Genomic DNA, 22,341 nt, shown 5'->3' with positions numbered 1-22,341 from the left:
AGTGGCTGAGAATCTGATAGCCTCTCCTTAGAAAGAGAAAAGAGGGTGGTTCCCTCCTCCTCTTCAGGTCTGAGGACTGGATATATGAAGAGTCTGCTTTCCTCATCCAAAGAGCTGAGGCTTCCACTAAGGGCTTCAAAGCAAAAGAGAGATGGCAGAGTCCACTCTTCTTAAGGGGAAGAGGCAGCAGTGAGAACACCCAAGGGAAACAACAGCCAAAACAGGGGACAAGTGCCCAAAGACACTTAGAAAATCATTATTGACCTTGAAGATCCCTTCAGCATAACAGAAAAAACAACAGTTATGGAATCAGAGAGCTTGGGTTCATGTCCTCATTTTGACACTTTCTCCCTAAATAACATTAGATAAGACACTAAAATCCTTGGGCCTCAATTTCCTTATCTATAGAGTGTTGGACTAAGCCTCCAAAGTACTTTCTCCCTCTAAATCTATGATCCCGAGATCCTTTCAATATCAGACATCTGAGCTGTCCTTCTACATATTTGCCCTTACATATATAATACATATATACATATATAATATAGGCATGTGCTCTTGCACACATCTGCCAAAATTTTTTAAAGTAAATAAATGCATGTAAAATAAATTGAATAAATGAAAGACTTTTCCTGAGCGACGGTGAATAAAAATTGAGAGATATTCAAGTTGAGATTTTGAATGACCAAAACAATGTTTAAGGTACTAGAGTCATGATTTGCTGTGACCACGTGTTCCCTACATGCAAGCTTTATTAACTCTGGACACCAATATTTTGCTTATGCTTTCCACAAGCAGTATATACATTTATAGGAGAATATATGTCAGGTTTTTGAGGAGGAATGTTTTACAGCTTTGTTTATACTATGTCATCTTAGTAAATGCCTTTGTTTGGTCCTAAGTGTGTCTACTGGCTGACTGTTAAGGAGAAGCTCAACAGTGAGGGTTCATGGGCTACGTGGTAGAAGCTTGGATCCTAGAAGATAGTGCTTGCCCTCCACTGGCAAGTGCCCTGAATAACATTCAAGATCCTGAATAATCTGACTTGAAGACACCTTTTCCTGTTTCTCCCTCTCTTTGAACAAACTGGTTAGAGCATTCAACTCGACGTCCCTAAACTTGAGTATAAAGCTCTGCTGCTTAGTAGCTGTGTTTTCAGGGGCAAATTGAGGGCAGAGACTATTTCATTATGTCTTTTGTATCCTCAGTACCTGGCATATATCACCTGGCACAGACGTTTGTTAATTGAATGGTTGATGGTCACATAATAGGAAGAGAGCATTCCAATAAATAACATTAATAAAGATTTTATTAATATTATCTCTTTAGAGCCTCAAAACAACTCAGTGATCAAGATAGCATAAGTGATTAATAAATAATAATAAAGTATTCCCATAATTCTTTAAAGTTTGCAAAACATTTTACACAAATTATGTCATTTGATTCTTTCAACTACTTTGAGATTGGAGATATTAATATCTCCAATTTACAGAGAAGAAAACTGAGTCAAATGGATTAAGTGATTTGCCTAGGGTCACACAGTTTATAAGAATCTGAGGCAGGATTCAAACTCAAATCTCTCTGACTCCGGATCCCTCACTCCAACCTCGCTGCCTTTGGCATTGACCCAGAATCTGAAGACCACGCGGCTGCAAGCCAGGTCAGCAGTCATTGAGAATCCAGCCTTGTCTTATTAGAAGTGGAGAAAGTGAGGTCCAGAGAAGGGAATTGCTCCAATGTTGTGGCCTTGCAGTCAACAGTGTTTCCATGACTCTACCTTCTGATACTAATTTCCTAAAAACTACTCCTGCTACCTGCTGCCAATGCGGGGATTGTGCCCCCTAAAACAGACTTTCTTCAGTAGGGCACTGCTGGGGAAGTGAAGTAGAAATCTTGTACAGAGCAGTGAGAGAGCTATCTCTCAGTGGGCGCTGCGCAGCTTGTGAGCGCCATCTGCCGTCTAACATACCCCTTATTTTTACAAATTTTCCTTGCCTTTCAGCCTGTATGTGTTGTGTTACATGTGGCCAACAGATCAACTTCATGGCCTGACGGGGCCAGCTGCAAAGCCCAAGGTGTAGTAATTCTGCCCTTGGGAGCATAACTATGCAGTAGAGGAGTAGCTAATGAGGACGCCCCCAAATAGAGAGAGATAGCGCTGGGGGGGTAGACCCTACAATTGCCCAGGCCTGAAGGGAAGCACCAGCACCCCTTTGTGGTCAGTGCCAGAGTCAATAAACACTTATTAAGCACCTACTGTATACCAGGCCTTGCACTAAGCACTAAGGAAACAAAGAAAGGGATAAGATTGTGCCTGCCCTCAGGGAGCTTCCCATCTAATGGGGGTGCCAACCCAAAAAGGGAGGGGAAGCACAACCCGCTCAGGCATGAGGATGCTCTGCGGCCCAACTGGGAAGTGATCTGAGCAGGTGTGAGAAAATGCCTTTCCTTTGGTGCAGGGGCGTGGTGGGGGATGGATTGTGGGTGGATAATGTTGCTGTCACAGGGGGTCGGTGTCTTTATTAGCAGGTTGGTTTTGGTGGACTAGCTTTTTTTTTTTCCTTCTTTCTTTTTTAATCTTTACATAGAAGAACCTACTGGGTCCTCAGAAGGTGAGCTACATTCTGAAATTCATGTTATTAAAATAAAGACTTCTGTGAAGCTGAAATAAACAGAAATAAAAATAATTGTAGGTAACAAAGAACTCATTAAAAATATCTTCAGCTCAGTCCTTCCCTTGCAGCTTTTCCTTTCCTTTCCATACTTAAAGCCTTTTTTTCTTTCCAGATGTTTTTCTAGCGCTATCCCATGGGTCATACCCACCACTCTGACACTGACTCTTGACCTGGGGCTCACACAGGGCTTGGTTCTTGTGTCCTTTGTACAGGAAGCGTTTCTGGTACCCTCTCCGCTCCTTGGAACATCCCTCCCTGCCAATGGCTCCCTTCTCCCATATGCTGGTGTTTGTTTGCATGGTATATCCCTTCCATAGGATACAAACTCCCTGGGCACGGAAATTTTTTCTGTCTAATAATAATAGAATTTACATAGTACCATTGAAATAATTTGATCCTCACCACAGTCCTGCGAGGCAGAGGTCATCATTATTTATGAATGAGGAAAGGGAAGCAGAGGCTGCCCCAAAGGAAGAGAAGCCGGCACTAAGTGTTGAGGGAAACATACGCAGTGAGAACAGCCACCTCACTGGGCAGCCAGCCCCAAAGCCGTGGCCATGCCTCTCTCCCCCATCACTCACGCTCCCTGCTGCCATTGGCTGATGACAGTTTTATCCATTATGCCTTTTTCACCTATCACCCTTTGCTTTCCTCTGCTTCTCCAACAGTTTCATTTGCTGTTCTTACTGGCCAGTCCAGTGTCCTGGTCTTGCCTCCAAGATTTCTCAGGGAGGAAAGTCAGCCCCGGGCTGGGCAAAGGGCTCTGGACACTTGCCCATGGTGTGCAGGCAGGGCCCAAACAAGGCTCTTTCCCTACCTGAGTCTGGTTAGTCCCTCAGCAACAAACAGCCAGCTCTTGGGCATCTCTCACCAGCAAATGGGACGGATCATTTTCAGAATGGAATAGTAAAACTTCTAGACAACCGGGTAATGAAGCCACCCCCAGACCCTGCATCCGTAGGAGCTCTCTTTGGGGGTGCCTAGGCTTAGTCCCTTAGAGACTGTCCCCATTTACACTGTATCTCTCTTGCATGCAGTTTGCACACTTGTCCCCCCCACCACTAGAATGGGAACGCCTGGAAGGTGGAGGCCACGCTTTTGTCCATCTTTGTTTCCCCAGTGCTTAGCAGAGTATCTGGCACACAGCGAGGCTTAATAAATGTTTATTGTTGATGACCATCAGTCAGATCAGCCTTTACTAAGCCCTCACTGTGCAAAGTGTCAGGGATACAAAGAAAGGCCCAAACCACAGGAGTTCAGGGCCTGACGGAGGAGACAACACAGGAACAATCATGTTAGGACAGGACAGACACAAGCCCAGGGGTGGAAGTCTCCTACACGGTGTACCCAGGGCTGAAGCTGGACAGAAGCCGGAAGCTGGGAGGGAAGAATGAGGAGGGGGAGTGCCCTTGGTTTGGGGGACACTCCGAGGAGAATGCATGTGAGGAGATGGGAGAGCCAGAGGCCAGAACCCCTGAATGGAGGGAGGAAGGGGTAAGAAGACTCACAAAGTGGTAAGAGGCCAGGGTAGGAAGGGCTGAAAAAGTCAGAGTGTCTGCTATCGGATCCCGGAAGTCACAGGCAGCCACCAGAGTGTATTGTGTAGGGAGACACTCTCATAGTCCAGCCTTAAGAAGATCACTTTGGCCTCCAAGTGGGGAGAGACTGGAGGCAGGGAGACCCAGGAGGCTGGACAAGGCATGAGGAAACAAGGGCCTGGCCCAGGTGGCAGCTACGTCCGAGTAAAGAAGGGTCCTGGACAAGACATAGTACACAGGTGGAACTGACTGGCTACCAAGAGCGAGCTTGGGAAGGTGGCAGTGGTGTAACGAGCAAGTAACAGGGAAGTTCAGAGAAGGGGAGAGTGTGGGGGTCATGATGCCCTTCTGGCTGGGCTAAGCTTAAGGTGTCTAAAGGCATTTCAAATGATATGTGCAAGGAAGACTGGAGGACAGCAGACAGGTCGGGGTGGGATAAACGGAGCTAAGAATGGTCTGAGTAGAGACGATCATGGAATGTGCGGCAGCTGCTGAGATGCCCAAGAGAAATAGTGTAGGAGAAGAGGCCAAGGGGAGCCTATGGGAGCTGACCACAGCTGCTCAGTGGGACTTGGCCAGGAAGCCCAGAGGGAAGAAGAGACCAATGGACAGGTCAAAGGCTCAGGGGTCAACCTGAGGGGCTTCAACATGGAAGAAATCTCAGACACTGCCTCGGTCAGCCTCCCTTTTTCATTGCACAAGTGGAGAAGCTCAGGGCCAGAGAGAGTTAAGAGGATTGCCCAAGGTCACCCAGGCAGCAAATAAAGGAGTCAGCTGTAGAGCCCAGGTCCTCTGTCTCCGCTGCCTGTTTTCTGTGTGGAGCTGGTTACAAGTTGTTGTTTTGTTGTGTTTTTAGTGTGTGTATATGTATGTGTGTGCTCCTGTATGTGTGTGTGGTCTGTGTGTATGTATGTTGTGTGTGTGTGTGTGTGTGTGTGACCTGGGGACCAGGAAGTCTCCTTTAGAGTCTAAATGCCTAAAAGAGGTGTCAGTAGACAGTAAAACAAGGCAGTGCTGAGAGACCTGGGAGAGGATACTGTGCCTACAGCCCCTTTTACTATTATTTGATTGTGATTGGAGGGTGTGAGGTGGGGGTGTGTGGGGAGGATGTGTCTATCAATCAGTCAATTAATCAATGAAAAAACATTCATTGATTAAGCATTTATGCACCAGGTACTAGACAAAGTGCTGGAATTTAATTCTACAAATATTTAGTAAGCACCTACTTTGTGTCAGGCACTGGGCTAGGTGCTGGGGATACAAAGACAACGGCAAAACAAGCCCTGACCTCAAGGAGCTTTCATCCTAATGGAGAGCTACCACAGTCTCCCAGAGGACAGAAAGCTGGACTGAAAGCACTGGCTGTTGTGATTCTGTCATTTCCGGCCCACTCAACTCACCATCTGGAATTTCCTTGGCAAAGATGCTGGCATGGTTTGTCATTTCCCTCTCCAGCTTGTTTTACAGGTGAGAAAACTGAGGCACGCAGGGTGAAATGACTTGTCAGGCTGTCAGATTTGAACTCGGGAAGATCAGTCTTCCTGACTCCAGGCCAGGTTCTCTATGCACTGGGGCACACCCTAGATGCCCAAAAAGTTGGACCTTGGTGCTTTTTCTCATGCCACTTGTTGCTACCTGGATGATCATGGACAACTCATTTATTTTCTTGGGCCCCAGTTTCCTCATCCGTAAAACAAGATCGTTCCCAGCTCTAACTCTGTGACCCTAAGATTAGTCGGCACAAAGTTAATCCAAAGTAACTCTGAGGTCAATCACCTGGAGGGGGAAAGTGAATGAATGCATTGGCGCAGCCTCCATCCCCAGTGACTGCCATGAGAGGCAACAACAGCCCTACAACCATCTCTTCATGGAGCAGCAGAGTACAAGACTTGCAATGAGTGGAGGACTGAAATCCTCCCCCTTCTCACTCTCTGGGCCATGATGGGTGTGTCATGACATCACAGATCATGGGTGGAGGAACCTCAGAGGCTGCCAAGCCCAGCTCCAAGCTGCCCAAGGGGAAGAGTCTTTGTCAAAGTCATTCAGGTAGTGACCAAGCAGCCTAGGATGCATCCCCTGACTGCACATCCAGCCAGGCTTTCCATTGTATGATGATCTGGAGCTCAGCCTTGCTTTCCTCCTGTAAAATGGGCTGATCAGCCTCCCACTCTGGGTCAGCAGCTTTGCAAACCTTACATTTCTCCCATTACAGTGACCTATCAAGCCTCGAGACAGCCTGAACTTTGCCCCAGATTGTCCTCATTCATACAGCCCTGAAAGGTTTGCAAAGTCCTCTACAAAGGCGATCTCATTTGAGTCTCATAACAACCCTATAAGGAAGATGCTTCTATTATCCGCATTTTACAGATGTGTACCCTGAGGCTCCATTACTAATAAGGTTTGCTACTTTGGGCACATCTGTCTCCTGTTTGGTTTCCTACTCTACAAAACAGGTGTTGGACTGCAGGACCTCTAAGGTCGCTTCCAGTTCAAAGTCCGTAATGATCCAGCCCCAACTCTACCATTCCACCAAGTGGGAAGCCAGATTCCTTGTAGATGCCAGGCTGTTTCTGAGGCTCACACTTGATGACCAGGTGATTCTCAAAGGAAGAAACTGAAACTGATTTGGTGAACAAAACATCAACAATGAATCTAATGTTTTTATTGAAGAAAAAAATGCTTTTATTGAAATCAAGAACGATAACCCTCCTTTTCTTCAACTCTTTCAAATTCAGTCACTGAAGTAATCACATCATTTTCTTTATTGTTTTAAAAGATGACTTTCTGGTGGTGCGATCTAGCACATGGGGAGGTTTTGTTTTGTGGGTGGCCGGGGAGATGTTGTCTGAATTATTCCATTTTCAAAACTTTCTAAAAGTGGATTTTGAGTAATTCCTGAAGCTTTGAGAAAACTCGTATTTATTTTTCTTGGTTCCAAGATGTTTTTTGTTTTTGCTACATCTAATAATGCTTTTCCCCCGAGAGGGTAAGGAGATGGGTTGTGTCATACATTGTAATCTAACAGATTCATCCATCAGAAGTTCAAGAATCTGTGATTCTTTGGTTTGGGTGATAAAGAGGCAGAGCCTCTGTGGTCAGAGGACCTGGGTTCGAATCCTACCTTTGACATGACCTCTGTAACATTGGACAAATCCCTTCATCTCCCTGGGTCTTCATTTCGTCTAGAATTTCTACATTTCGTGTAGAATGAGGGCATTGGACTAGATGACTTTCTGAGGTCCCTTGGCATGACCCCTTCTACTGACCCAGAGACCTGGGTTCAACAAGTGCCTTTGAGGTTTACTAGCTGTATGACCCTGGGCAAGAAGCTGAACTTCTGTGCCTGTTTCCCCATCATCAAGATGGGAGTAACAGCAATTCGTTACTTCAAGAAGCTTGTTGTTGAATCTTTTCAGTCTCTGGGACCTCATCTGAGATTTTCTTGGCAAAGATACTGGAGTAGTTTGCAATTTCCTTCTCTGGCTTATTTTACAGATGAGGAAACTGAAGCAAACCAGGTCATTTGCTTAGGGTCACACAGCAAGTGTCTGAGGCCACATTTGAATTCAGGTCTTCCTGACTTCAGGGACAGTGCTCTACTCACTTTGCCAAGTAGCTACCCTCCCTCAAGAATACCTGGATTCAAATCCTCTCATTGGTACTTACTACCTTTGTGGGAGGATAGGGTAAGAGCATGGGGGAGGGGGCTACATTGATCAAGGGAATTCCTACAGTGGGAGGCACCCCTAATACTGCCAAAGCAGACATCCTTTAAGTACAGTTGGCTAGCCAAGTCTTGGAGGACCTACCTCACAAGAGACGCATTTTGTAAGCCTTGATGTCCTAAAGAAATGGGAGCAATTAATGGAAAACTTAGATTTAGAGTCAGAGGACCTGGGTCCAAAGTCCAGATTCTGAACTGTGTCACTTCATTTGTAAAGGGAGGCATTGGACTGGATAAACTCCAGATGCCTTTCAGCTGATCTTTGACCTCATGAAACCAAGGAGACACCTGAGTTAGGGCAGCTGGAGGCTCGTGCCTCTGCAGCCAGCCAGGCTGGTGCTGAGCCTGCCCAACCCTAATAAGGCTGGACCTCAGGAAACAGGTCATTTGGTGGGATTCACCAGACTCCCATGGGCAAACCCTTAGGGATAACTCATGTCTCTAAACGTTTATCAAGGGCCGTCCCTGAGGACAAGGACCTATAAGCACAAAAACACAGCTTTTTTTGACAAAGAACTGCAAAATGAGGGGATGCCCGTAAATTGGGCAATAGTTGAACAAGTTATGGCATGTGAACAACGTAATGATACGTTATTGTGCTATAAGAAATGACAATGGGATGGCTTCAGAGAAAAATGAGCAGAACTGATTCAGAGTAAAGTGGGTAGAACCAGGGAAACAATACAATAAATTCCACACTATAGAGACCCAAAATGTGAAAAACTTAAGGACTCAGATCAGTGTGAGGAGTTTCCATGATACCCATGGACAGATGAAGCAAGAGACCCACCTCTTGAGAGAAAGGAGTGATGGGTACAAGATACAGAATGAGACAATGAGAATCTGTTTTTCTTGACTATACATATTTGTTACAATGGCTTTGTGGTTTTACCCCTCAATGGGAGAAGAGAGGTGGGAAGGAGACAAAATATTTGTTAACTGAAAAAAACAAATGAAGTACTTTCTCCATCACAGCCCCAGGAGGAGAAAGTAGACCCCCATTTATCCAGCACCTACTGTGTGCCAAGCACCAAGCTAAGCACTGGGGACATGAATTCTTTTCACAAAGCAATATGGTAGATGACAAATGAAGCAGTTTTGTGGAAAGGGCAAAGGACTTGAGGATAGGAAGACTAGGGTTCTGATACCTCCCTTCAATGCTTACTATGTCCCTGACAGTCACATTACTTCCTTGACCTCAGTTTCCTATTCTGTAAAATGAGGGGACTGGCCTTGAGATCACTTTCAGCTCTAAATCATTTTTAATATCCTGAGGAAAAAAGTGTGACAGTATTCTGGAACACTGTTCTTAATTGCCTTCTCTTAAGTGTCTATCACCAAGAGGCAATATGCCCAGCAAACATCCAAAAAGATGTTTGTTGGAATTCTAACTTCTAGCTATGAGACCAAAAGGAGATATTTGGCATAATGTGTATGTGGTCTCCTCTGCAGATAGTTTAACCTTTGTATTATCAACACCATATCATCAAGGTGATACAGTGGATAAAGTGCTGGGCCAGGAGTCAAAAAGACTCATCTTCCTGAGTTCAAATCTGACCTCAGACACTTACTAACTGGGTGACCCTAGGCAAGTCACTTTACCCTGTTTGCCTCAGTTTCCTCATCTATAAAATAAGATGGAGAAGGAAATGGAAAACCATTCCAAAATCTTTGCCAAGAAAACCCTAAAAATGAGACACAACTGAAATGACTAGGCAGAGTGGTACAGTGGGTAGTGAACCAGTCTTGAATCCAAGAAACTTGGGATTCCAGTCGTGCCTCTGATACCTCCTGGCTACCTGACCTCAGGCAAGTTACCTAGCCCCTCAGTGCCCAAGGAAACTCTCCCAAGAGTTAATTGTTAGAGAAGACACTGGTTTGCATCAGGAGAGGGGAATGGTTTTGCCAGTAAAATCAGGTCGTAATGAGCCTGACAAGTATTGGTTGGGCTACAGAAAATACAAATGAAATCTGTGGTTCACTTGTTACGTGTTCATTCTTCCCCAACCTTGGCAATCAACTCCATTTGTTTGTTTAGTGTATTTATCAAGAATCTCAGTAAGGCACAGGGACCATGGCCAGTTATCTACAGGAAACATAGGAAGTCATCAAGGTACAATCCAAAGAAAGACATCTAAGAAATTGACAAGCAGCCAAATCAATAAAGACCATCTCACATTGGAAAATAAACTCTTGGTTTCTCTTTGAAGGATCTCATTCCCATTTCCCAAACACCCCTAATCCTGAGATTTTTGTTTCAGCCTCAATTTAATAGGAAGGAAGGAGGGAGTAGGGGATAGGGGGAGTTTGAAATCCTCCCTTATGGTTTTTTAGAGACTTAAAATGAGTCATTGATAATTGACGAAGACGAGTAGGCAAGCTTGAATTCCTGGCTGGAAGGAGTCTCAAAAGTGGGAAATATACAAAATAAAGACTTTTTCTGAAAGGAAGCTTCAAACCCAATTAGAGTGAGTTGGAAAGAGCTTGCGGCTTACTCGCCTTTACCAACACTGTAGAAAAGAAGGCAATGCCTAATTCCAAAGAGGTTAATTCCTTCTGGAAGCATTTCACACCTTCAAGAAAAGGGGAAATGTAAAACTCCATTGGGGGGGAGGGGAAAGGAAGACTCAAGTGGCTATGACATTGAGTATCCTTTAACTTTAAAAACAGGAATGTGAGTCACAAAGTCATTCAAACTGAGACCTATGTAAGCCTGTGCAAACTGATGACTGAAACAAAAAGAATTAACACCTACTGAGGCAAAATTATTACTAGATGCACCCAATGCCAAAACATAAATACAAAGCAAGGCACATTTGCGATATAGATTTACTAAAACAGAAAGGAGATTTTGAAGACACCTTTCAAAAATCAGTAGAATTTCACATTATGGTTTCAAGTATCTGATTTTGGTACCACAGCCATAATTCCGTAAACCGCTTAGTGGATCTCAGTTGTTGGTGGTGTGTTTGTCCTTCGTTCTCAAAGAGCACCATGACATCAAGATGACATGATTTGCAGTTGACTTTGATTTGAGTGAGGGAGGGCTGTGCAAGGTCCCCAACCTTGCTGGAGCAGAGGTTAGTGGCCAGCTCTAGGTACTGTCCACATAAGCTAAACATGGAGAGTTCATTCAGCAGCGTCAATTATTCTGAAGACCACCAGATAATGAATCACCATCAGAGTGGAAAGAGAATAAAAAGACACTTTATGGCTGGAAGGAAGATGCAAAATGGCAGCCCACAATTTAGCCTCCTTTGAGAAGAAGCACAAATATAAACAACAAAGCATCACCAGGAATTAGCCTGGAATTTCACAACCAGAGAGAGAGAAGAGAACAGCATCTTGAACCATGATGTCTAGTCGCTGAAAGTTTACAGTATAGAAGGTAATGAGGTGCCTAATGTGGAAGATGCCACGGAAAATCTTCAAATGCAAATCACTGGAGGCTCCTTAGTTGTCTCTGCGATTATCGATCATTCTAGGAATCCACGCTCTCAGTAGCACGTCCTGGAATTCTAGTTATGGCGAGTATAGGTTAAGGGTGCTGTGTTAATGAAAGAAAAAAAAACATTATACCCACATGCCAAGGATGTGAAGAAGCATTCTGCTTGGCCCCAGAGGGCAAACCCAGACCAGAGATGGAAGCTACACGGATACAGACTTTGGCTTGATACAGCAAAAACTGATTGCTTAGAGGTATTCCAAAATTGAACATTCCCTCACCCTCCCACCCCCAAGCCTGAGTTCAAGTAGAGGCCAGGTGAGCACTTGTCAGAGCTGGGTGACACACTGGACAAAACAGTGGACGCTGAGAACGGGGCTCCCACCCTGCCCCAGGCATGTGTAAGCTGTGTGGCCCTGGCGGAGTCACACACCACATGGGGTTTCCATTTCCTCATCTGTAAAATGGAGGCAGTGACAGCCTCTGCTTCCCAGGATTATTATTGTGAGCCTCAAATGACATAAACGCGAGTGCTTCCATATGGAGCCGGCATTCACTTAAGAGCTGGACTCGTGACTTCCAAGGTTACTTTCAACTCCCAATTCTCTGATTCCATTTCACCTCCTCCAGTAAGACTGCCCAGGAGAAGGAGATATGCTTCCAAGTTTTCTGTCGCTGAATATTCAAAGTGCAGACATTGGAGTTCATAGAACATTTTCTGCTAGAGTGATAAAGGTGATGAGGCTGTAGGAATGGGACTCCTCTCCCTGCCTATTTCACAACAAAGTCCTACACTCTCCACCCTTCCACCCCCACCCCCACCCCCAAAAAAAGAAAGGAAGGAAAAGGAAAGAGTATACATGTTAAGTACAACACCAGGCAGGTGCTTATGAGGCACAGAAAAGTAAAGATGAAGTCTCCGGGAAAATCAGAGGAGGACAGAACCCTTTTGGACAGGAAGGATAAGAGAGGCAAAGATGGAGAAGTCTCAGCTAGACTTCTGGTGGCAGAAGCTTGTATAACCAGAGCCCCCTTTTATCCACTACTCCCCCTTCTGACTGCTACACCTCCTTCCCAAACAAGCCTGAAGGGGCTTCAAAAGTCTAGATAAGCTGAAAGTCTACCAGGGAATAGGCAGTTATTTGGTCATTGTGGGAACTCCTGGTATGGGAACTCTCTTCCACCAGCAAAGATGAACCTACCTTGAAGACCTGAGTTCAAATGTGACCTCAGAGGCTTACTACCTGTATGACCATGGGAATATCACTTAACTGGTGTCTGACTCAATTTTCTCATCTGTAAAAAGGGGATAATAATAGCACCCACCTCTGTGCGTTGTTGTAAGGCCCAAGTGAAATACTATTTGTAAAGTACCCTACACATAGTAGGCACTTTACAAATATTTGCTTCCTTCCTTCCACCAGTCTTAGGAAACTGCCCCAGGCACAGAAAGATCACCCAGAGATTAGCTCTGGGCCTCAAAGGAGGACAATGAACTTGTGTCTTCCTGACTTCAAGGCCTATGCTGTGTCCACCATACTACATTGCTTCTTATCAATAAATTATCTTTAATTTAGTTTATTAAAATAGCTGATACTTTATGTAGAGCAATTCTCATCTATTTTGAAGAAGCGTGATATATAGAATAAGCACTTACTCCTGAGTCACAGGCCTTGGGTTCAAATCCCAGATCTTATGCTTACTACCTTAGCCAAGTCGCTTACTTTCCCTAGGCCTCAGTTTCCTTACTTGTAAAACAAGGGAGAAGCCCCTTCCCACTCTAGAACTGGGCTCCTCTAAATCTCTCTTCTAAAATGCCTTCCTGCACCCAGTCTAGAGTATGAACTCACAGCAGCCTTCAAAGCCTGTTCAAGGTCCTCCAAGAGATCATCTACATCCTCCAAGCCAACAGAGAGCCGGATCAGAGTTTCGCTGATTCCCAGCTCCTGCCTGTCTTCCTTAGGCACCGAGGCATGAGTCATGATGGCCCTGGCAAGAAAAAGAAATATAACAATGAATGGGACAGAATTTCTTTATGTCTCCCCACAGGCAAACCAATTTTCTTCCAACCTCTTCCCCTGAGGTTCCAAAAGTCAATGAAACAATATAGTCTTAATAAAAGCAGGGTTGACTGTTCCATTCTAACCTTCCTGGGCCTCAGTTTCGTCATCTGTAAAAAGGGAGGCCAGGACTAGATCATCTCTAAAACCCTTTCCAGCTCCACACCTCAACAATCCTATGTTATCGAGGCTGCATCACTGTGACTTGTTACCTGCATCAAATCAAAACATTTATTGGGCAAATACGAGACCCAAAGCCCTGGCCTAATCAATTGCTCCAGTACATGCTGGGGGAGGCAAGAGCAGACAGGAAGAAGACACAGGCTGGAGCAGAGGTGAGTGGCCTGCAAACTCTAATGTAAATTTGGCCCTTCCTTGTAAATTAGGAAAGTTCGCAGTTTATTGATTGTCTTTTTGAAGAACTGGGTTTTCCTTTTCTTGATTGATTCTGCGGTCTATTTGTTTTCCAATTTATCTATTTCTCCTCCAGTTTTTAAGATTTCCTTTTTTTATGATTACCTTAGGGTTTCTGGATTTGTTGAAGACTCAACATGAATTAACAGAAGATAAACACATCACAACAGGGTGACCCAGAAGTCCCAAAAACTATGTGATTTTGGATGACTTTGGTAAGATAAAGGTCCTGCTCTGATCTGCCCTAAAAAAAAAAAAAAAAAAAGACTCCAGACTGTGAGCCTACAAGACCAGAGGCCCTAATGTGAAGAATCTATCCTTAATTAATCAGAGAGAAAGTGGTTATTTTTTTTAATCCAGTTCTCTGATTTCATAGAACCATAGGGATAATCAGTTTAGATACGAGAGGGAGCAGAGGGGCCCTAACCTAGTCCCAACCACTCATTTCATGAAACGGGCTCCTGGGGGTCAGAAAGGTTAAGTGATTTGCCCAAGGTCACTTGTAGGCAAACTAGGTATCAGGGGTGGATAGAGTGCTGGGTCTGGAGTGATGAAGCTCTGAATTGAAATCCAGCCTCAGACAATTACTAGTGGTATGACCCTGGGCAAGTCACTCACCACCTCAGTTTCCTCATCTTCAAAATGGGGATAATCATAGCACCAACATCCCCCTAGTTGTTGTGAGGATCAAATGAGTAAACTTTTGTAAAGCACTCTGGAAACCTTAAAGTGCTACATGAAAGCTACTTGTTGAAGTAATAATAATATGATCGTCACTATTGCCATGGCAGAAGGGCAGGGAGCCTCGTTTCCAGCATAGATCATCCTATCGGACATTCAGCCCTCTTTCCACTGTGCTCTACTGGTAAATAAAAGCTGTAGAAAGGGTGCTTCTTCTACAGAGGCAGATGGGCCCGGGGCACTGAGAGGTTAAGGAATAATTAGGTATTATATCATCATCATCCTCATCCTAGCATTGATAGAGAGCCTACTGCATGCCAGGTACTATGCTAAGTGCCAAACCTGCAAGGTAGGTGCTTTCTATTAAGTCCATTTTGTAAATGAGGAAACTGAGGTAGGCAGTGGTGACATGCCCATGGTCACACAGCTAGACAGCATCTGTGGCTGGACTGGAACCCAGGTCTTTCTGACTCCAAGGCCGGCCTTCTCTTTACCACACCATGTTGAATGTCTAGTGGAAGAGTGGATATAGGCATTTTTTTTTTAAAGCACACAGTTAAAAAATCTAGGAAAATCTAGACAGTGAGAGTTATAAACCTTCAAAGGTGAAAAAAATGTTTCCTTTTTCTTTGCATCCCCAGCACTTCCTCCAGTGCCTGACACATAGTAGGTGCTTAAATACTTGCTGACTTGATTTCTGGGCTGGGCTGGAAGGGCGTGAATGTGTGTCCTGAAGACAGACTAGGTTATCACCTTGGACCAGAGTCAAGTCATCACACAACAGACCTTGATGCTGCCACCTGATTATCAGAATGAGAGCTGATACCACAATAATATGGCACCTGAATAAAGACAAAGTGCTTGTCCTTCACTTTCCAAAGGGCAGCTCTGTCTTCCTCTACTCTCAGAAGGCTGGAGGGGGGCAGGCTCCTGCTCTGAGAAACAATCTCCTTCCCCATCCACAAGGAGGGTTTTTTCATCCCAGCATCCTCCTGGGCAGTCAGCTCTGGGAAGGGCTTCTCTCTCCTTAATGCTGCTTCACTGAGACAGACCAGAGCTGAGCTGAAGGGTGGAGGCCAGTTTGGTCTGGCCTTGACTTGAATCTGCCCTTCAGGGTATCTCCAAAAAAAGGGAGGAGTCACTGAAGCTGGAGGACTTCCTTCCTGACAGCTCTAAGTCAACTCCACCTTCCACCAAACCCATATTCCATCAAGTCAGCCAAAAAAAAAAAAAACAAAATCAAGGTGAATCTTTATGTTCAGGAACAGAATCTTGAAAGAATTCCATAAAGCATAGAAAGAGGGGCTCTAAAACTGGCTTTTTTTAAAAACTCAGGCTAAATTCTTAAATGTAGGGAACTTTCAGCATGGAAATCCCATCTACTAGTGCAGATTATCAACTCATGTGTACATTAGTGCTAGAAAGAACCCCTAAATAGTCATGTGAGACTGGGGGACATCAAGGATGGAGCTCTGCACTAGGGGGATATGGATGGAGCACTGCACCTCAAGTCAAGGAGGACTGTGAGGTCAAATTCAACCACAGATCCTGACTAGTTGGGGGATCTGGACAAGTCACTTAGCCTATCTGCCTCAGTTTTCCCAAGAGCAAAATGGGGATATTCATATCACCTATATCACAGGGTTGTTGTGAGGATCAAATAAATATTTATAAAAAGCATTAGCACAGTGCCTGGCACACAGTAGGGATTACCAAAGAGCTAAACGCTTATTCCCCTTATGAGTCAGAGGTAAGGCTTGAACACAGGTTTTCTGACTCCAAGGTCAGTTGTATCCACAATGCCAGGTGCTATTTATAAAAATGCTTTACACTCTCAACTGCTATTTGTAGAAGTATTTTTTAAGATTTGCAAAGTCCTTTACACATCTCATCTGAGACTCAAAATAACAAATAGATGGCTACTCATTCTATGTAAGAAAGAACTGAGGCACAGCAAGGTGACCCTCATCTTCATGATCTCAGTCAGTGTCAGGAACAGGATTCGAACACAGGTTGTTCAGACTCCAACACTCTGCATTAGACTGTGCAGCAGCCTCTGACATCTCTGTCCCTTCAAACATATACAGATTATATCTGTATCTACACACATGTATATGAATGTGCACATACCTACATGCATGTATACATGCATGCTTATGCATAAGGACATGCTGGGAAATATTGAATTGACTCTCTAGAAAATAAAATCTACACCCAATGTACTTTTAAGTTTTAAACTGTATCTCTGCCATTTTCTCCACCACTTTCTAAGACTACACTAACAACAAAGGGCAGTTGCTAAGCAGTAATGTCTTGCGCTGAAAATTTAGAAGTCGACTCTTGGGAACCGGCCAGTCTGAGCTGGCCCCAACATGCTTCTGTGTGTGCATGTTGTACATAGACACATATATGGAGAGATGAGAGAGGATGAGTGTGTAAGAGAGAGAGAAAGAGAGACAGAGATGGAGACGGAGACAGGGAGGCAGAGATGCAGTAACAGTCCAGATCTGGGACTTATCTATGTAGTAATCACAGCTAAATTTATCCAGCACACACACACACACGTACACACGCACACACACACTCCATTTGATCCCCATAACACCAAGGAGGCAGGGGTTCATATCAGCCCCTTCTACAAAGAACTCCCGGTCCAGAAACACCCTCTGCTGATAATATCAGTGGGTGCTGGCCTAAGTCTAACATGTCTTAGATGGGCCTTGAAGATATTGCTGCCTCCAAGGCCAGCCCTCAGTTCCTTACACTGAACCACTCTTCACCTACAGATCTATTTGTGCAACATACACATACACACATGTATCTGTGTATGTGTATGTGTACATGTGTGGTTGTGTATACGTATGTATGTAAATGCATGTGTGTACACACACACACACACACACGCCCGTGGATTTGCCAAATAGGTATATTTGTATACACACTTCAAGACATCAGTGAATCTGTAATCTTCCCAAGGGAAGACATGGGTGGTGCCTCCTTCCAACCACATTTTACGCAGAATTATTTTATATGTTGAGTGTGCCCTCTTGTGTCCGCAGGTTGACTAGCAGGCATTCTTTGGAAATGTTGGGTATTAAGCAGTTTCACTTATCACATCAAATATTATTCACAAATACTGGACAATAGCATTCATTATGATCACTTGAAAGCCAGAAGCCAGATAGGCAGGCCAGGTACAAAGCCTTGCAACGTCCTTTCTTGCAGGAAGGGCCTCCCTCTTCCTAAAACCACCAATAACTCAAGGATCCCCGGGGAAAATCGACTTTTCTTCTTACATCACATTTTCCATCTTCAATCTGCTACAGGACCATAGGCGGTGTAAGCACAGTCGAAAGGGACTGGGGGAGATCTGGGTTCTCATCTAGTCTCTGGGACTAACTTGGAGATATGACTGTGGGCAAATCACCCTACCCCCACCCTAGCTTCCACCTGCCTCACTTATCAAGGAGGGGGTTGGGGGGAGGGTTTGGACTGAAGCTTCCCTAGGGTTTCCTCTAGCTTTTAACATGCTATAGGTGACACTGGCAGGGGAACATGAATGTAATGGGTTATCACCAAGCTGTAAGAAACGACAAATAAGCTAAATACAAAGAAACACACAAAGACTTATACGAACTGATGCAAAGTGAAGTAAGGAAATCCAGGAAAAACATATGTTCACATGACCACACCAATGTAAATGGAAAGAACCACCACCAAGTAACTGAAATTGGATGTTGTGAAATGATGGTCAATAGGCCTGGTTCTGTGCTGTACAGAGATGGGATGCTGGCATTCATGGGATGGGACATTGTATATGTCAGACTTTTCCAATGTGTTGATTAGTTTTGCTGAATTTCTTCTTTTCTCTCTCTTAAACAGAAACTATCAGCAAAAATCTATTTTAAAAAAACATTCTATTAGCAATAGTAACTGGTTATATTAAAAAAGAACTCTTCTAGTCAAAGACTAATGATTCTGAGCCACCTATAGATCTTAATTTTTAAAAAAGGTTGTGGGTTTTTTTTTAATGATCTTGCAGCATGATTCATAATAATTTGGGGGGCAGGATTCTACAGAGAAAAGTCAGGGTACCTGGGTTCAAATATGGCCACTTAAGGCTTCAGTTTCCTCTTCTGTAAAAGGAAGAAGCTGGACTAATTGACTTCTGAGGCATCTTCTAGTGCCTCTGAACCTATGAACCTTGGATTTTACTCCTTTTCTTGGTCTGTAAACATAACAAAGTCTTCTCACACCCTGGGACTAAATTGGACTTTTCTTGGCAAAGAGCCTGGAGTGGTTTGCCATTTCCTCCTCCAGCTCATTTTAGAGATGAGGAACTGAAGTAAACAGGGTTAAGTGCCTTGCCCAGGGTTACACAGCTAGTAAGTGTCTGAGGCTGGATTTGAACTCAAATCCTCCTGACTCCAGGCCCAGCATTCTAACCACTGTGTCACCTCACTTATTCATAGATTTAACACCACATAGGCAGATTCCTGCCTGTGAGATGCCTTCAGGGGACTCGTATATCTTCTTTAAAGATGTTAAATAAACTATCATTAATCATCTGAACACATGTATGTTACTGTAAAGGGAGAAATGGAAAATATGAAGACTTAAGAGAAGACTGAAGATCCTATGAATTGATGCAGAAGTTATGTGATAGCAAAAAAATGTGACACATGGTGATGACAAGATCACTAAAAGCCAAATGTGATCCTGGAGAATAAATAATGGTGCACAACTCCCTCTTCTCAGCAAGGAAGTGGTGGTCTGCATTAGCAGAATGTTGAATACATTACCAGGCTTCTTCACTTAACTTTACCTTTCTCATCTGTTCCAAAGGAGGTGGAAGGTGAGGGGTGGAGGAGGGACCTCTATATCCAGAAAATGATTGTTATGCAGTAACAGAAATCATCAATAAAATTGGCAAAGTAAAATAAAGGAATGGGTCTTTTAGGTAACTGAGAAGCAGCATGGCACAGAGAAAGAGGCTTGACTTGGGAGTTAAGGAATTTGGCTCTGAATCTGGCTGAGCTCTTCCTGAATGAACTTGGGCAAATTGCTATAGGTCACTCCAGGCCTCAGTTTACTCAACTATACAATTCTAAGAGTTGGTTGACTAAATGACTTCTCAAGTTCCTTCCAACTCTAAATCTATGATCCTATGAAATGAAGAACGGCCAGAATTCAAAGCTTGCCCAAGTTTGTGTTCCTGGACCACTCGTTTAGCTCGTTCTTCATCTACAAAATGGAGTTGATAATTTCTATGGTCCCTACACTATAGGAATGTTGGGAGGAAAGTGCTCCGTAAGATCCCAAGTATCTGTCTCCTATTGAGATTCTACTATAAACTCAAGTTTTACACTATTTACTACCTGTGGTCAAACTGCCAGCAATCCACAAGCCTTTGTGAAGGATGTACTGCGTCCCAAGCACTGTCCAAGGTACTGAGTAGATAAAGGGGGACAATGATTTCAACATAAATAACAATTGCAAGTAACTTACGGAAGCTCAGCAAGGCTTTCGTATCCTCCCAGGCTCTCAGCCAACGTGAAGATCTATAGCAAAGGACACAAAGATGAAACCTGCTGGGAAACTAGAACTGCAAGACCGCGACAAAGCTGGAAAATCAGTGGTCTGGAGCTGGGAGAACCACAACCAATCCAGGAAAAGGAAAAGGAAGAACTAGTCTTAACATGGAATTCCCATGCCCGGTAATTATCTGCTAATGATGCCCATCCCCACTGCCTCAAAACACATGGGGCAAGAAAAGAGCACAGTGCAGTTCTGAAATGCAGAACCAAATGAAACACAACAATAGGTTTGTCCTAGATAATGGAGATATTTTTTATGTATAAACGCTCTTAGAAAGGAAGATAAATACAGGAGAACTTTCTGTTCTTTCTTTATGTTATTCTATGGTAACAGTCTATCTGTGGGCTCTAATGGCTTGAGCTTCTCACTGTTCTGCTGCAGGGATGTCAAAAAAAAATTCTTACAATGTCCTTACATTAACTACTAGGGGGTAAACTTAAAAATGTACTTATTCAAGATAGAGGGGGATTGGGACTTGGGGGTCAGGACACCCCAGATCAAGTCTCATTTCTGTTTCTTGTGGGAAGTTGGCCAACTAGACTGACTTTGCCCAGACTCAGTTTTTTCACCTGTAAAGTGGGTATAATACCTTCCACCTCTGCTGCTTATATTCTACGTGACTTTGGGCAAGTCATATAACTTCCCTCAGTTTCCTTATCTGTAAGGAGACTGGCCTCTAACATCTGATTCCTGCTCTAAACTTATGAAGCTATGGTTCCAAGACCTACCCCATCGAATTGTTATGGAGACAACACTGTCAATTAGTTATCATTATCATCATTATGCTGTTTTTAGAGTCAAGAACAGTAATGTTTATATACACGCTACATATATTTATATATCCACATTATATATCTTAAATTTGTATAGTGCTTTTAAGTTTGCAAAGGATTTTACATACACCATCTCATTGGAGACAACTATGCGAAGTAGGTAATACCACTTTACAAATGAGGAAACTGAGGCACCAAGATGTTAAATGACTAGTCACATAGCCACAAAGTGCCAAAGGGAGGATTGGACCCCAGATCTCTCTACCCATTACACCACACTGCCTGTAGGGAGACTTACATGTGCCCATAACTTCCCTCCCACACCCGTGTTAGTCTTGGCTGATATATCCTTACCTTCAGGCTCTTAAGGAAGGCTTCTGCATGTGCAAGCTCACCCTTGATATAAAAGGTGATCATTCCTGGGCAACCTGTGCACTGGCGCTGAATTAGCTCATACTGAGGATGAGATGACAGACCTGAAATCGTCAAGTTGAAATGTCTTACTGAAAAGCATTAAAAATGTAACTCAGGTTCTAAACTAATACTTGACATTTACATGGAGCCTTAAAATTTGCAAAGCATGTTACACATATAATCTCATTTGAGCCTCCCAAGAACCGTGTGATACCACAAGAATTATCAGCCCCATTTTACTGATGAGAAAAGTGAGGCTGACACTTTAATCAAAATCTTACCGCCCATGGATACAAACCTCTGACTGCTTCCTTGAGGGGTTCCCCTGCCAAAGGGAAACATGTGAGGGCAGAAGGAAAAACAGACAGCTGCAAGCTAGGAAGGCTGGGGGAGGACATGTCAGTGAGTTGGTAGGAAGTAAGCCAGGCAGTTAGGTATGACCTGGGAGATGGCATCATGCTTCTTTGGGAAAGAGTACCACACTTACTTAGAGTTGGGAGACAACTGGGTTCAAAGCCTTCGGTGAACAAAGTCACTTACCCTCTGAGCCATACCGTCCTCATGTGAAAAACGGGAGGCTTCCTGCATGGGGCTATTGTGAGGGTCAAATCAGATCATGGAAAATGTAAGGAAGGCCCTGATAGTGACACTGGCCCCCTGGGTGTTCCCCATGTCCCATCGACAGGCATGTTCTTTGACTGTGCCCCATGCCTGGAATGCTCTCCTCCCTGTTCATATTGTCCCTCCTCCAAGTCCCAACTAAAATTCCCCCTTAATGCTAGGCCTTCCCTCTGTTGATCAGTTCCTGTTTATTCTATTTCCAGCTTGTTCATACTCTATGGTTTATGTGATGTCTCCCTCATTAGCCTGTGAGCTCTTGGAGGGCAATAACTGTCACCTGTCTTTCTTTGTATTTCCAGAGCCTAGTTAATACAGTGCCCAGCACATAGTAGGTGCTTAATAAATGTTTAGGGACTGAAAGGGATAGGAACGGGGCTTATCTGTATTTGTGACAACACAAA

At 44.0% G+C, this 22,341-nt stretch overlaps 1 protein-coding gene across 1 annotated transcript in view; it reads right to left on the bottom strand.

The window, feature by feature from the left end:
• Positions 1-10,749: 10,749 nt before the first annotated feature.
• The window catches only part of CTH (cystathionine gamma-lyase), a 41,647-nt gene continuing 30,055 nt past the window's right edge, over positions 10,750-22,341 (bottom strand). Inside the window, exons 9-12 of the mRNA XM_072649837.1 lie at positions 21,260-21,381; positions 20,043-20,095; positions 13,230-13,368; positions 10,750-11,481 (exon numbers count right to left, since the gene is read on the bottom strand). Coding sequence (XP_072505938.1) covers positions 11,473-11,481; positions 13,230-13,368; positions 20,043-20,095; positions 21,260-21,381 — 323 coding nt within the window. The 3' untranslated portion in view covers positions 10,750-11,472. The remainder of the gene's footprint in view (positions 11,482-13,229; positions 13,369-20,042; positions 20,096-21,259; positions 21,382-22,341) is intronic.

This window comes from Notamacropus eugenii, chromosome 2, assembly GCF_028372415.1.
Source record: "Notamacropus eugenii isolate mMacEug1 chromosome 2, mMacEug1.pri_v2, whole genome shotgun sequence".
In the NCBI taxonomy this organism is placed as follows: Eukaryota; Metazoa; Chordata; class Mammalia; order Diprotodontia; family Macropodidae; genus Notamacropus; species Notamacropus eugenii.
Note: the sequence above shows the minus strand (reverse complement) of the source record. Positions and strands in the feature narration are given on the sequence as shown.